The 17478-nt window shown below is 30.2% G+C and overlaps 2 protein-coding genes across 2 annotated transcripts; one reads left to right on the top strand and one right to left on the bottom strand.

Moving 5' to 3' along the window:
* The first annotated feature begins 13358 nt into the window (after positions 1-13358).
* Positions 13359-14849, top strand: LOC18586704 (small ribosomal subunit protein uS8z/uS8w). Its single transcript, XM_018128642.2, has 4 exons — positions 13359-13490; positions 13892-14042; positions 14137-14297; positions 14569-14849. Exons 2-4 carry the CDS (start codon positions 13910-13912, stop codon positions 14665-14667), a joined length of 393 nt encoding a protein of 130 aa, XP_017984131.1. The 5' UTR covers positions 13359-13490; positions 13892-13909; the 3' UTR covers positions 14668-14849.
* A 1896-nt stretch (positions 14850-16745) lies between these two features.
* Positions 16746-17225, bottom strand: LOC148760365 (uncharacterized). Its single transcript, XM_088810474.1, has one exon. The coding sequence runs from the start codon at positions 17223-17225 to the stop codon at positions 16746-16748; it is 480 nt and encodes a 159-aa protein (XP_088666600.1).
* Positions 17226-17478: the final 253 nt, after the last annotated feature.

Raw genomic sequence — 17478 nt, forward strand, 5'->3', positions numbered from 1 at the left:
CAGCAAAAATAAAATTAAAAAGGACACAACAATAGTAGAAAAGTAGATAAGAAGAAGGCTGAGGAAACAGAAAACAAAGAAAAGCTTAAACTGAGACGTGTGTTATGAACTAAGGTAGAGGTTGGTATTTATAGGCTGAAAATGAAATGAATGTTGCACCAAATAAGGGGATTCAACATTAAATTAAAGTGACCAAATCAAGGAAGTTATAAAACTCAATCAGCAATAATGTTAAAGTCTCAAATTATGTTAAGTAGAGTTTAAGACTATTTTAATTGGAATGAGTCAAAAGTTGAGAAAAAATAAAACTAAGGTACAAAAAGTTCACTTGGGCCTAGCCCACATGTATACTAGTGTGCATGGGGGAAATTTACATTTTCTCAAGACCTAGCCTGATCTCATGTGCGCATGAGCCCACTCCTTTTTCATTCCTTGCAACAAGCCCATAATAGGTTTGCTTATTTAAAGCACTCACCTATTTTTGTATCTTAGTAATGTGGGATATTGAAACATTATAAAATACCACTACATATCCAACAACTATGTTCATGAAAATTTACAAAAGAAAGAAAAAAGAGGAACATATATATTAGCCTTAATCTAATATTTTCTCATTTATTACATTTCTTCTTTTTCTAGATAGAAGAAAGAAAATAAAGCTATTATTTATAATTTTTGCAAAATCAATTCAATCATGATAATAGTAGTAATAATAATAAATAAGTAATATAAATAATAACAAATTCATGTTCAAAATTAGGAAAAAAAGTAAATAAAAAAAAAGAAAGGGAAAGACCAATGAAATAGAAGATAAAGGAAAATGAGTTTTTTTTTATAAATATGTAATTTTATTATTAATTGCCAAATCTAAATTTAGCCTAAGACTTATTTTACAAGCAAAAGATATAAAATACATCAATAAATAAAGTAAAATAATCCCTAAGTACAATGAAGGCAAATAAATAGCTCCTAATTTATGCTGTCCAGAATATAAATGAGTTACAACACACCAACGTCCAATTAATAAAGGAAAATAAGTTAATTTCAATTATAATAACAACTACTGTAATTTTAAGTACTCATGAATTTAAAATTTTGCTATCATTATGCACATCACCATATATAAAATTGATATGTTAGATTTTTGGTATTTTTTATTATAGATTTTAATAAATATTTTAGTATCATCAAATTGAAGTTTAAATATTCTAAGTTTTACTAAATTGAAAATTTTTTCTTCTTTCATTGACTTGAAAATATATACTTTTTTATGATATACTTGTAAATTTTAAATCATAGTGCGATCATATGATTGATTATTTAAGTAAAAAGTATTAGCTAATTTCTTAAATTCAAGGTTTAAAAGTGTTAAGATTAATATAAATTTTATTAAAATTAATTAAAATATGGTGGGAAAAATGCGGTCGTATGTTCATGATTTTTTTGTGTTTTTTATTATGATATATGAGATATTTTAGTATCATTAAACTGAAATTTATATACTCAAATAAAATTTTTTTATTAAATTAAAATATTTTATCTATTCTATTGACTTGAAAATAAATAGATTTTTTATATATTTTTTAATTGTAAATCATATTTTAATTATATTTTTTATTATTTAAGTAAAAAAGTATTACATAATATATTAATTTTAAAACTTAAAAAAAGTTAAGATAAATTTTGACTTTTTTTTAATTAATTGAAATATATGCAACAAGTTATATGTTGATAATTCACAGAAAGAGAGTTTCAATATTATATTTTTCATAATCATTTTAATTCTCAAACGCATCTTTACAAGTGAAAATTTTTTATTATATTAATATCAACTTCTTTTAAAATTCATGTAAAAATAAAAATTAAAAAAATATTATAATTTTTCACTTACTTCAATTTAGAAAAATTAGAACTCCAAGCATCACACGAACCCATTTCTAATTTCTCCATAATATAATATAACAATATATAAATAGTATATATATATATATATATATATATATATTATCACGACCCGAAACTCTCATCGAGCCCGTGACAACCGCAGCGATGTCCCGCTAGACATTCATTACTCAGAATGCCAATCGAAACCTCGCAAGGCTTAACATCAGTTTTCGCGCTTCCCTTGTGAGTATTAGTTACTAAAATCATGTTTTAAAGTGATACGAACCAATTTCAATTCAAAAACAGTCAAAGAGAAGTTTCAACTACACAAGGGTATTTTGGTTATTTTTTCTAAAAATTTTGAAACCAGCTAAAATGTAGTATATGAGAGAAATTTACACATTTCATTACTGAAAATAAGTTTAGATATCTAAAACATTCATTTAAAGTGAAATTATAGCTAATGGAATAAAATAAAAATAATGAATAAAATATTCTAATTTTTCATAAAACAATTTTTATAGAACGCTACGTAAATAATTTTTACAACGTAAAAGCAAAATAAATTCCTACATACAGTAGAACACGCAGCCAGGTATTCAAAACATTTAACAATGACATGTGGGCCCCCGAATGACTAAAAGTAATGAAGGTTGTGAACCTACAGTTTTTAAGGATGCAAGTCCAACTGTAGCCCTCAACAAAATGAGCTATCTACCTACTATCCTGAGCTTGAAATGGGTGGAAAGAAGGGTGGTGAGATTATATAATCCCAGTGAGTAAACAAATATCATCTAAAACATCTAAAGCTGAGTAAATGGAGACAGATAAAATAGATTAGCATTTCACCCAAATAAATAACGAGGCTTACGATTTCCTGAAAAGCTTGGCTCGTGCCAAAATCATTCTCATACTCGGTTGTCAAGGATACCTTGGCCTGACGCTATCCCAACCGAATCCACCCAGGCTGTTAAAAAGTCATGTACGCATAAATCATGTTTTTACTTTGAAAACGTAGCCGTTCCTTGGCGTTGGCTGAGTTCACCCTCACGTGGTGGTTCAGCGTGAAGTGAACTCTAAAGTTTTACCTCAGGAGTTACCATACGCGCCTCCTCAACGAGGTAAGAATATACCCAGATTTCGTGCCTCTCAAAAAGGCTGGTCCACATAACCCGCCACTGTAGTGACCAATCTATAACCCACCAATTCAATAAAAATTCAACAGCATAACATGGCAATTTTTATCATTATCCAACGTATCAAAGCAAACAACAGTTTATACATTTTCAACACAAATACCCATCCAGCCATTCATGCCCACATTGTCATAAGCCATTCAATTCAAAACATAATTTACAATACAGCAAGTAGTCTCCAATTACTCCATTTTCAAAACCATTATTCAATTTTAAGACAATTTATAAAATCATTTCATTTAATCACATTTTCCATAAAATTACAAAATCGGATAAAAACATACTTTAGATAATTAAGACGATAATAAGGTTACTCACTGTAATGGGAATAGAATTCGGGATACTCTGATTCTTGATCCTCGGATACTACCTCTTTACTCTTACCAGAATGCTCACCACCTAGACACAATGCACAATAAGCAATTTGCTACATTTGTGCTAAACCGTTGTAAAACCAATTCAAGCTCTATACTAATGCATGAAATGAGATGTGAAATACTCGGGTAACTATCTAAATACGTTGTTCAATATAAATTCAATTATGTACCAAAATAAAATGGTATTGGCCTAATTCGATCTATCACCCGATTAATTGGCCAATACGTCTAATTCAACTCCAAACAATTCCATTTCTCTCCCAACACTCCAAATCATTAAACACAATTTAAATAACTTGAAATATGGTAAAATCATCCTCACATTTTCTCTTTGAAAAATTGGGCCATGGAGGTTCTTGAGGGGTATACGGTTTTTCATGCTAAACATTACCATTTTCGGTTTCCACCACCATAATTCATTAATGTAAAGACCGACCTTATAAAATACTATTCATGACTTACATGTGATGATAGCATGATTGCATGCTAGGAGAGTCCCGAAAAATTTACAAAAGTCGGTATTGTACCTAGAGGTACAACAAAGTTTATTTAATCCTCGAACTAGATCAAATAGGAATTTAAAGGTGAGATTAAGAGTTTCACAGTTCATGGATGACTTAAAATGGTAATTTGAAGTTTGAGGATCAATTTGGAGTCAAATCGGAATTTTCACTAACTAGGGGCAAAATGGTCATTTGCCACTTGGGGACAAAATGGGAATTTTAGAAAAGAATTTTTTGGCCCCATTTGACTTATTGGAGTATAATTTGACTTATTGAAGTATGATTTGAGGTTTAGAAGTGAAAAATTTTAATTTCGGTATAATTTGGAGTATAGGGGTAAAATGGTAATTTTGCCACCTCAGGGGCAAAATTGTAATTTTCCACCACCAGGATATTTTTTCCAGCACATGGTCTTCCTTTGTCTTCATCTTTGACCCTTGACTAAACATGTGGTGGAGATAAAATGTTTAAATTTTAAAAATTTTAAAAACGGGCCAATGACATGATGCCATGTGTCATGCCTTTATTAATTTATTATTTTCCTTTTTAAAAGGTACAAAATCAGCCCATCTTCCACCCCATGGCCGGCCAAACCAGCAAGAAGAGAGAGAAAATAAAAACAAAACCCTAGAGAGAGAAAATCAAAGAAAAAGTGTGAATTTTCAAGGAAATTAAGTGAAAAATGTGAGATTTTTTCTATTAAGCTTGAGTTTTCTTATTCCCAAGCATTTCTCTTTATTTTCCATGATTAAATTACATGTTTTCATGATGAATTCAATTTTGGAAAAATGGGTTAGGAGAGAGAAAGTTGTTGGATTTATTTTATTTTAATTTATGTTAGTGTTTTTAGTTAGTTTAGCATATTTAGAAACAAAACAACAAGAAAAGAATTTATTTTCTCCCCCAACCATTAATGGCTGAATTTACCATGTAGTGAGTGAGGATGAGTTTGATTTTATTCTAGGAGAATTGGTTAAGGAATAATGAATTATGAGCCTAGAAAAATAATAGAAATTTTCGGAGCAAAAATACGAATTTTTACCCATTATGGGTATTTTCGTAATTTGTTGTTGGGACTGATAATTTGCACCACACTGAGGGACATTAAGTTAATTTGGGTGCAATTGAGGTATAGAAACTGAAAATAATTAAATTAGAGTTTAAACGGACCCATTAGGAATTAAATCGGGTGATAAGATGAATTAGGCCAATACCGGGTTTAGATAGTTACCAGTGCATTTTTGCATTCCATATCATGCATTGGTAGTCTAAATTAGTTTAATTTTGATTTAGTACCAACTTGGTGAAACTCTCGATTTTGTACTGTGTCAAGGTGGTGAGTCCTCCGATAAAGGCAAGGAAATTGCATCCGAGGACCAGTAGACAGAGTGCTTCGAAAGTCTGCATTTTAGACATTGTGAGTAAACTTACTGTCATTTTAATTATCTAGGGTGGTTTTTAGATGCTTTCATGAATTCTATGGAAAAAGGAATTTAAAAAGATAAATTTTCATGTTTTATGAATAAATGAGTTTCAATGAAATTAAATTATAAATTGTTTTGAAATTAATAGTGATTTTGAAAAATAGAGTACACGGAGACTGTTAATTGTGGCAATTTGATTGTTTAAATTAACTGGCTTATGATAAATCGAGCATGATTGGCTAGTTGGTAATTGTATTGAAATGCGAATTGTTTGGTTACCTTGAAAAACTACGAATTACAAAATTGCCATATCATGTTATTGAGTTTTATTATATGGTGGATTATATATTAATTAATCACTGCAATAGGGGGTTTCTGTGGACCAGCCTTTTAGAGGGGCACGGTAAACCCCATTATATTCTTACCTCGAACGGAGAGGCGCGTAGGGTATCTCCTGGGGTAAAGTTTAGGGTTCACTTCACGCTAAACCACCACGTGAGGGGGAACTCAGCCAACGCCAAGGAACGGCTATGTTTTCAAAACAAAAACATGATTTATGTGAAATGTGAATTTTAATAGCCTTGGCGGTCTCGGTAGGATGCCTCGGCCAAGGTGTCCCCGAGAATGGATTTATGGCACAAGCCTAGATTTTTATGAGATTCATAAGCCTTTTTACGTATTTTGAACGAGGTGTGTTCTAATTGTATAACCCAGTTTATGATGATTTACTTTATTGTCTCCATGTACTCAACTTTAGATGTTTATGATGATGTCTGTTTACTTATTGGGATTTTATAATCTCACCACCCTCATTTCCACCCATTTCAGGTTCAGTATAGACTGTAGATAGCTGATCTCATCGAGGACTATAGTGGGATTTGCATTTTCCAAACCGTAGGTTCACAGTCCTCTTTACTTTTGTTTATTCGGGGGCACTCTTGTTATTGTGAATTAAATTAAATATTTTGGCTTACTGTATTTAAGTATGTATAAATTTATTTAGCTTTTACGCTATAAAAATTATTCACGTATAACTCTATAAATATTGTTTTATAAGAAAATAGAATATTTTACTTAATATTTCTTTTATTTTCTTATTATATTCAAATAACCATAATTTTGTTTTAAATGAAGATTTTAGACTTTTAAACTCATTTTGAATATGAATTTGTGTTTTGTACTTGTATATTACGTTTTAGCCAGTTTCAAAATTTTTGAGAAAAATGACCAAATTACCCTTGTGAGACGAAAAATTAATATTTTATTTGTTTAAAGTTGGAAACAGCTTAAAATCTTTTAGAACACGATATTTGACAATGGTTGCTCACAAGGGAACAGAGAAACTGATAGTAAAGCCTTGCGGGCTTTCGGGTTGACATTCCGGACAATAAGTGTCTACCGGGACACCGCGGCGGTTGTCACGGACTCGAGGGGAGTACCGGGTCGTGACAATTAAATTCTAACTAATTAACATAAGACATCACAAGATTCATCTTCAATATTTTCTTTATGAAATTCGGCCAATGAAGAATCCATGAAGAATATGTGATTTTTTCTTACTTGTTTTCCTTCCAAACATGATAAATCAACTAAAAACACTAAAATATCTAAAAATCTAACCAAATAAATCATCAAATATTCTCTCTTTAAATTCGGTCAGCCATGAATCCTTCATGATATTTTGTGATTCAATCATGGAAAATGCAAAAGAATACATAGGAAAGATAGATCACAAGCTAGAGTTAAGAAATTTCACCTTTGATGTCTTGATTCCTTGAAATCTAGTGATTTTCCCTTGAATTTCTTAGCTAGGGTTTTGTTCTTCTTCTTTTCTTCCTTTTCTTCCTTTGGCCGACCAAGAGAAATGAGTTGGGAGGGTTATGGGCTGATTTTTAAAGCCAAATAATAAAATAATCCAAGCTTGACACTTGTCACCATGTTATTGGTCCATGTTTAAAAACTTAATAATTAAGCTTTCTTCCACCACCACATAAAATCCTTCAATTATCCATAATAATAATGGGTGAAATTCATGTGCTGGACAAGTGTTGGGTGGTGAAAATTTTCAATTTTGCCCTTGGGTGGCAAAATGACTATTTTGCCCTTTATGATCGAAAAAATGGCGGAATTAAAAATTTTCACCTCTCAAACTCAAATTATGTTCTAAATGGTCAATCTTGGTCAAAAACTTCTTCCAACATTCCAATTTTAACCTCAGGTGGCAAAATGACCATTTTGCCCCTATGTTATGAAAATTCCAATTTGACTCCAAATCGGTCTTCGAACTCCGAATCACCATTTTAAGTCATTCTGGGGTTTTAAAATTCTCAATTTCATCTTAAAATCTCTATTTGGACTAGTTCGAGGCTTAATTCAACTTAATTGTACCATTTGGTACATTGTCGTCCTTTAACGATTTTCGAAGTACCCAAGTAAGCAAACATGCATGCTTATATAGGAATGGCATAATAAACATATTATAGAGTCGAGCTTGACATATATATATATAGAGAGAGAGAGAGAGCTAGTTTCAATCCCTCCACTTGTCTCTTTTTGTAGATTTTTCTTTTTTGTTTTTTACTTTTTGACAATAAAAACCATGAAACATTAATTTTATAAAAAATAATTAAAATTTTTAACATAAAATATATTTAAATAATTTTTTAATTTCCACAAAAGCCAAAAGTGGATCAACAAATAGGGATGGGAATACAACTTGATTATGTCTTTTACATGTTAAATCTTGTAATTTAATCCAATGATATAAGATATGAGTTTTATTTTGTGTATTGGTTTCTTCTATACATGGCAAAACCTTGGTTTGTCATTAATTATGAGCTAAAACAAATAAAGGAATACCATCATATCTTGATGATTATGTATTGGTATTGGTAGGAAACCGAGGCTATAATTGTAATTGAGTTATAAATAAAAATAAAAGAGTTTTTATAAAAAATTATTTTTTATTATAATGATGGAATTTTTTTAATTTTACGAGTAGGTTTATAATATTATCACATATCCATTTGATTATAGTTAAAGAGTTTAATAAATGAAAAAAAAATTATTAGATAGACATGTTTTTAGTATATGAACCCATTCATAAAATTTTGGTATAATACTTTTAAAAAGTCCTTAAAATATTTAGTAAAATTTAAATAAGTTTTTTTATTACGTTTAATTAAGTTATGTTACTTTTATTTTGAATCAAATAAGTTCTTATTAAAAGAAATATGTTCTTATTACTAATAGTTGATTTAGTCAAAAAGTCATTGGTTATTTTATTTATGTTACGTGGTATTGACGTGATATGCTAATATGTCATAATGGATGATGATATGACATGTTGATGTGGTATGATGACATGATCATATGACATTTTTCACCTTTCTAGATCAACGCCACGTGAGTAAAAATGACAAGTGGTATTTTGACTAATACAATTAGTTAATCATTAAACAAAAGGGCTTATTTGAATCAAAATAAAAGAATATAAGTTTGATTGAACGCAATATTTCAAGAGCTTTTTCGAGCATTATGTTTAAAATTTTAAACACTATTTTTATACATTTTTAATTTTCTCAATCTCAATTGAATCAAATGATATGTGTCTATTATTTAAAATATTAGTAAGTGAATACAGGATAAATTAATTCTACATCATCAAGCCACATGACATTTTTCCCTTAGTTGGTAAAGATGGTTAACAAGATTAAACCTTTTTATAAATAAGTTAGAATTCAATTCCCTTAAAATCACATTCAATTAAATATGACTAAATACGCAAATAAGTCTTCGAATTATATCAAGAAAGTCAATTTAATCCATATTTTTTTATTACGTTCAAATAAGCCCCCAAACTTTTATTTTGGATCAAATAAGCCCCTCAAACTAACCATTGACTAACGGAAGTTAGTCAATAGTACAATTAGCAATTTTTGGTACCACATCATCTTCTATGTAGCATGTTGCTATGTCACCTTGATAATGTCAATGTTATGTGGTAGATGATGTGACATCAAACATTGTTGACTAGGAATTGAGTTTTTTTTTTTTTTAACTGTCCAAATGTCTAAAAATTATTAGTTAGGGATTTAAAACAAAAAATTAAAAAAAAAACCTAATTGCTTCAAACTGATTACCATCATTTCTTAATCGATTACCATCTTCTTAATTGAAGCCATCTTTCATCACAAAAAAAAAAAAAACTTTTCATTTCTTCAATATTCCTTAAACCCAAGTACCTTATAGTTCGAATGTCCTCTCCCTGTCTGCAGTTCTAGTCCTCTTCTAAAAATTGTTCTTTGGTTAATCTTGAATTTTCAAAATCTATAAAAGATATGGAGAGAGAATCTATTATTGTTAGTAAACAAAATTCAACACCATTAGATTTTCCTTACAAATTCTTTTTTTTTTTGTTTGAAAGGTGATTTTATTAGCACTAACCTTTCACATCATCCAAAGTCTTTAATTGTTTGCTAAAGACTTCTGCTGGCATTAAGCTTGTGCAAAATAAGCAATAAGAACATAACAAAGGAAATTGCTCACAAGGTTCTGTTGCAATTTCCTTCCCTAACTTGAGCAAAGGAACAAAAGAAAGCTTTCTACCCATTTCCTAAATACCTATGCTATACAAGGGAAAATAGAAACACAAGAAATCAAGCATGCCTTCTCTAACCCATAATCCCAGAAAAAAAGTGACTATCTTTAGTAAAGGACAATTCTTTTTTGGGTAAAAAATCAAGCAAAAGAAAACATCCAATGAAGGATAGATTTTCCTTACAAATTCTAAGGAAAAGAAAAGAATGATTTGACTTTTCGTTATGGTCAAAATATTTCAACAATCCCTGTACTCATATATTTTCTCCACTTTAGTCCCTCAACTCAAAATCGCAACCATTTAGTCCCTTAATTTTGAAAAATTACTTCAATTTAGTTCCTTTAATATTTTTCTTTTGAAATTACCCTTCACAGAGTTAATGTCATTGCTAAAGTCGAGTTGACATGGCACTGCTTATTGAGGTGGCAGGTAAGGTGGATTGGAAATGCTAACGTGGTAGTGACATATCACTTTGACATGCTGATGTAGCAGTGCCACGTGGCACTGATATGCTGATGTAGATATGCCATGTGGCATGTTAGAGTGGGCACCATGTGTCACACTCTCCTTTAGCACCCATCCATGTCATGCCACATTGCATATTCAAACCGTGACACGTGGCATGACAAGAGAGTGACATGCATCTTTTCCTTGTTTTCTCTAAAAATATTGTGTGCTTGTTGAGTTTCAAACCAAGACCTCATGCAAGCAGAACAAACTCTTTACCACCTACTCTAAACCTTTACCTTTATTTATAAATTGCTTTTGTTTATTTTCTTCTCTTGTTCTTTTTTCTTCTTTTTTTTGTTTCTCCTATCACCTTTTCCCTTAAAGACTAGTCACCAGTCACCTGATGTTATTATCGATCATTGGTCGTTAATCATTGGACATCTATCATTGGTTGACAATCATTGGACATGCCATGCCATGATCGTGACTGGTGACTGTCAACCAACAACCGGCGACAACGTCCAATGACTAGTGATTGATCCTTAAGGGAGAAGGTGAGATGAAAGAGGGAAAGAAAAAAAAAGAGAAAAAAAAACAAAAAAAGGGAAAAATAGAAGAAAAGAAACAACAGCAATATATAATCAAAGGCAAGGGCTTAGAGTAAGTGGTAAAGGAGCTTGTTGTGCTTGCATGAGGTTTTGTGTTTGAAACCCATCAAGTACACAATAATTTTAAAGGAAACAAATAAAAGACATGTGTTTCTCACTTGTCATGCCACGTATCACCTTTTGAACATGCCATGTGGCATGACATGGATGAATGTTAAAAGAGTGTGACATGTGGTGCCTTCCTTGAGATGCCACGTGGCATATCTACATCAACATAGCAATGCCACGTGGCACTACCACACCAACATGTCAAAGTGATATGGCACTGCCACGTCAACATTTCCAATCCACCTCACATGCCACATCAACAAGCGGTGTTATGTCAACGTCACATCAACAATGCCATCACTTGTGTGAAAGGTAATTTTGAAAGGAAAATGTTAAAGAGAATAAATTGAAGCAATTTCCAAATTTAAGAGGGTAAATTGTTTCAATTTTGAGTAAATAGATTAAAATGAAGAAAATGTATGAGTACAAGGACTGTTGAGGTATTTTGACCTTTTTTGTGGATCAACATTGCGTGTCTTTGCTAGTTTCAGTATTATAAACATTATGTGTCTTACCTTTACTCTTTCTTTTCTCAAAATTATTTTTAGGTATTCTTGGACTTTTTTACATCAACTTTTAGTCGAACAACAATGGTTTCAATTAAATTGAAAAGGTTGGATTAGGTTTTTTTTAAGAAGGATGGATGGCAATTAGTTAAGAAACGATGATAATTAGTTTGAAACAATTAGTTTTTTTTTTAATTTTTTGTTTCAAATCTCTAATTAATAATTTTTAGACATTTAGAAAGGAAAAAACCCAATTCCAAGTTAACAATTTTTTGTGCCACATCATTTGCCATGTGGTATTAACATCATCAAGATGACACATCAACATATCATGTAACAGATGACGTGGCATAAGAAATTGCTGGCTGTATCGTTAACTAACAGAAATTAGTCAATAGTTAGTAAGAGGGGTTTATTTGACCCAAAATAAAAGTTTAGGGGTTTATTTGAATGCAATAAAAGAATAGGGGTTAAATTGACTTTTTCAATATAGTTTCAGAGCTTATTTGGATTTTTAGACATTAAATATTTAATTTTGAATTTCAAATATCAAACTTAAACACTATAAATAGAAAGTGTAATTTGAAAAGCATTGACTTCTTCAATGGATATAATTTTAGTATATAATAAGGTGATAACTTATATTTATCAGCCTAAAAAAAATATATAAACCATTTATAGCATGCTTGGTTCACTAGAAAGAATAGAATGAAAATAGAATAACCATTTCAAAGGAATAGAATAGAGGAAGAATAACTATTATGTAGATTGGTTCATGAGAATGGAATATGATAGAAATTGCTATTATTACTTATTCCATTATTTGGTTGGCAAGAATAATTTTAAGAATGGTTAAGAAATAATGGGTAAATGATAAAAATACCCTTTATTAAAATTTAAAGATTTTTTAATTAAAAAACAAATAAATTATGATGAGAAATAAATACTCTTTATTAAAATTAATGAATTTATTTTGTTAAAAGATAAAAATATTCTGAGCAATAAAATCAAAATAACTTTTACTATAATTAAATAATATTTTCACCAAAATACAAACATATTTTTATTATAATTTAATAATATTTTATATTAGAAGATAATTAAACCTTTTATTATAATTAAATAATATTTAATATTAAAAGATAAAATATATTCTTCATTAAATTTAAATAATGCTAAATAATATTCTTTATTACATTTATTATATTCAAATAATAATATTAAGTAACATGCTTTATAATATTTATTATAGTGAAATAATATTAATATATTAAATAATATTTAAATATTTTCATTTCCCTTTTTTTGAAAATAAAGTAAAAAGTTTTGTGTCTTTTGTGCTTTAGAGATAGAAGGAGTGAGGAAGAGAGAGAGAAAAAGTTTAGTATTTTTTTATAAGGTAATTTTTTATATTGTAAAAATATATATTTGTCTAATCAGTTTTTTTTTTATTCTCAATAATTTGGAATAGCTATTACCAAGAGGGACCTTAGTAATGGCTATTCAAGCTTCTCTTGAAATGGTTATTTTGAAAAATAACTATTTTATTAAATCAAATATAGATTTATCTCAATAATAAAAATAAAGAAAAAATGACTATTCTATTTTCCCTAACTAAGCATAAATCCCAAGAGGGTTAATATTAAAAAAATTAAAAACATCTCTATTTTATTCTGAGGCCGAAGAGGGTAATTGGGATTTTAAAGGCCCACAAATCCCAAGCCCTAAATGAATTGTTTCCTTAAAAACCAAATAAAACTCCGAAACCCTAACTAGTTTCGCCTTTTCTTCTCTCCTCGAGCAACCCAGACACGGCTGCCATTTTTGCTTTCAGGTAAGAAACGCTCGTTTCTTTTTCATCTCTTATCCAAGGATTAGAACTTCAAACTTCTTCGTTGTGTTTCATTGAATGTTTTTTTCTTGATCTTGGGCTTCTCGGCAAGTTAAGAATCAATCGTTTCTTAATTCTGATGTTTCAAAAGGTTTGGTTCCCTTAACATACAGGCAATATGTTAGGTTAGCATAAAATTTTGGGTTTTGATTGGAATGAAATTCTTTTGCTTTTATGTATTCATTCGAATAAGATGGTTTGGCACAGGGAGGAAATTAGTGTTTGCTAGAAACGAATGCAAGGATGATCTTCTTTTTTATAGTCATGATAATTGAATTGTTTGTGATTTTTTATAAACTATAAATAAGCCCTTGTTTCTCACTTATTTAATGTAAAATAAGCAGCAGCTTGTATTTGGAAGGATGGTGAGGGTCAGCGTCTTGAATGATGCACTCAAAAGCATGTACAATGCGGAGAAGAGAGGCAAACGACAGGTCATGATCAGGCCTTCCTCAAAAGTGATCATCAAGTTCCTTTTGGTCATGCAGAAGCATGGTTTGACCATAATTTCTTCCCTTTTTCAAGTGTTAATTTGATCTAATGTAATATGAAGACGCTGATATGTTAACTTTTTTTATTTGCTTTGCAGGTTACATTGGAGAGTTTGAGTATGTCGACGATCACAGAGCTGGTAAAATTGTGGTTGAACTGAATGGAAGGCTGAATAAGTGCGGTGTGATCAGTCCTCGTTTTGATGTAGGAGTCAAAGAGATTGAGGGTTGGACTGCTAGGTTACTTCCTTCAAGACAGGTTAGCTTAGAAACTTCTTGGTATTTTAAATCTGTGTATAATGTTTTCATAAGATGTTTCATTTCTTTAATGGAAATGTTTTTGTAAGAAATTTGATGGAAGAAAGAAACAGAATGCATTTGAAGGTGGAAACAAATTTTGATTTACGAATCATTATTTTGCCTCTTTATTGAGTGGCATGTCTTGTTCGTATTTTCATTAGTTCGGGGAAGGTTTATTCAATTGAAATGAGAGTGCTATGTTGTAAGTTTTATGTGTTTTCTTATTGCAGTTTGGATATATTGTGCTCACCACATCTGCTGGAATCATGGACCATGAAGAAGCCAGAAGAAAGAATGTTGGTGGGAAAGTACTTGGCTTTTTCTATTGAGACAAATTTCTGAAAAAATTTTAATTTGTCTTTTGTAGAACTTGGTAGTTATCCTCTATCAGTGTTGGTAGAATTCTTATTTTATATTTTGGGGATTATACTTTATGTTTTGTTTACCATGTTTGAGATTATGAATTGATCGGGTTTTTCATCAGTAATAGTACTTTGCATTTGTCATCAAACAGTTGGAAGAGCTTTTGATTTGGAAGTTTCTGCTAACTAATTTCTATTTCCTGCCTTTTCACAAAATTTTATTTGGATGAAGGTAAATATTTTGGGTTGTTTATGATATTGGTGTTGTGATTGTTACGTTTCATAATATATAGAATTAATTTATTGTGAGCTGGAGAGTTGAGAATCAAATCTATTCTCTAGGAAATAGTTACTCGGATGAACTCCATGGCGACAGGTTGATTAACCCTTTTATGGTTATGTTTTTTGCATTTGAGGCCTGAGTTTCTCCTAATGGGGCATTATAGTGTACTGGTTATGATTGGTTGCTACTTGTATGGTGTAAGAGCTGCCTCTGGGCAATGAAGGTTTTTCTGTCATAAGAAAACTGCATATATTTCTGATAGCAAGTATAGGATGAAATGCAAGGTTCTGATGGTGTCAAAGCATATGCAGTTGATTTTATGTATCAGTATGTTTTAAGTTTTGCAGCCAGCTATAGAAATTGGTAAAATTATGCAACTGGTGTATGGATTTAATTTTTGTATAATAATTCATAAAAAGTGAGTTTCTATACCTTTTTTTGAAATTAACAATGTCAATCTTTGCATTAGTAATGTTAAAAGTTTTTCATCTATGGTGACATGATATTAGATTGTATTAATGTGGCATTCAAGAATGATGTTATGATTATTGTTTACATACATAATCGTTATATCATTTTTGGATTTTACATCATTAAATTTAATGTTACATCATCAGATCTAGTGTTACATTAATACAATTAAATATCATATTAACAATAATGTAACATCATAATTAAATATAATGTCAATGAAAAAAATAAAAAAATATTAACATTATTAATGATTGGATTAATATTGTCAATTTTAAAAATTATAAAAAATCAATTTTTATAAATTATTGTATAAAAATTAAATTTATTAGAGTATAAGAATTAATTGTATAATTTGACTCTAATTTCTAAAGATTGTAACTACAATTTAAAAGTAAGTGTGACAAATCTGAAACAATAGATAACAGCAAATGGGTCAGATCTGTCATGTTATAAACATGCAATACCAAAGCCTAAATGACAAGGAATGAAACATTAAAACTTTCGAAGAGCTAGAAACGAAAATTATGAAGTCTATATGCATAAATTTTTATTACTGACAACCAAAGGTAGTTGGAACACAAAATTTCGTTCATCAATTAAGCTAAATGATAACCACTTGAAAATATCTGATTCATCAATTAAGCTGTTATTGTACTTGAAAAATAAAGAGAAAAAAAATATGCATGTGCCCTTCAGGTGATGAACAATAAGTTTCGATTCAGATAAATTCAATTTCAATTACCCAATATGTACCTTAGCTTAACAAAGCTATCATTAGATTTCACATCTCATTGGCATTAGAGGAACTTAAAATGAAGACAGGAATTACAACTAAAATAATTTGTCATCTAATTAACCCGTAGCCGACAGCGCATAGACGGATGTCCGAGCTTTGACATCAGGCGAAAATTAGTCTGTCCGCATCGCACCATGTACCAGATGAATAAAACAGAGGGTCTCAATTCAACTTAATTAAAAGAGATCTGGCACATTAATACTATCTGACCACACAATAGCAGAATGTCCGAACCCCATTCACATAAATATCACCACTGTCCTTGGTGGCGGATTCAAGATTTTGTATGAAGAGTGAAGAGTAATCATTCAAAATCATAGATCGAGTCAATACTTCAGTTCGTAGTAAAAAATTAATAGTTTCTGAAATAAAACTAAGTTATAACATAAATTTTTATTAGCAATTTAAATATAATTTTTTGGATTCATCAAAATAAATAAACATAAAACAGCAAAAAAATTAACATTAGATTTTCACATTAGGCATAGTAAGCTATATTCGGCGTGCTTTCATACTTTCAAATTCATTGATGATTAAATCCATGTCAATGGTCTTGGCAAACTCTTTCTCAATGTAAAGGATAAGTGAAATGGCGATAAAATCATCTTCCATCTTATTATGCAACCTCGTCTTTACAATTTTCATGGCTAAAAATGCACGTTCTGTAATTGCTGTAGAAATTAGAAGAGTTAATATAAGTCGAACGAAACGATCTAGGAGAGGATATACAACTGATTTTTCTATCTTTGACATTAACTGGCATAGCTCTGAAAGATTTGAAACACTTTGCAAACATAGATCTCGCCTAATATCAAGTTCAAAATGCTCCAATTCATATTTCATATGCAGTTTTTCTTGATGAGTGAAGTCATCAAGATAGAACTTTTGAGCAAGCTTGCAGATGTCATTAATCTTGAATAATTTAAATCCATCTTTAGGATCCAAATATGAGCTGAGAACAAGCAACTCCATTGTATCTTTTTTAAATCTACTATTCATATCCTATAGCACTTAATCTATAGTACCAATGAATAAATCAATCCTATAATGATGCATCATCAGAATTTGCTCACCTTTCAGTACTTGACCTCTACTTGATTGACGAGGACAATTCATACAAGGAATTTTTATCTCATGTTTCTCACAAAAAGACTTGACTTCTTGGAACAAAACATCCCACCCATTATCTCTAAAGGTTTGGATAACTTTCATTGTTGTAGTTACT

This window comes from Theobroma cacao, chromosome 10 (genome assembly GCF_053813885.1).
Source record: "Theobroma cacao isolate CCN51 chromosome 10, ASM5381388v1, whole genome shotgun sequence".
In the NCBI taxonomy this organism is placed as follows: domain Eukaryota; kingdom Viridiplantae; phylum Streptophyta; class Magnoliopsida; order Malvales; family Malvaceae; genus Theobroma; species Theobroma cacao.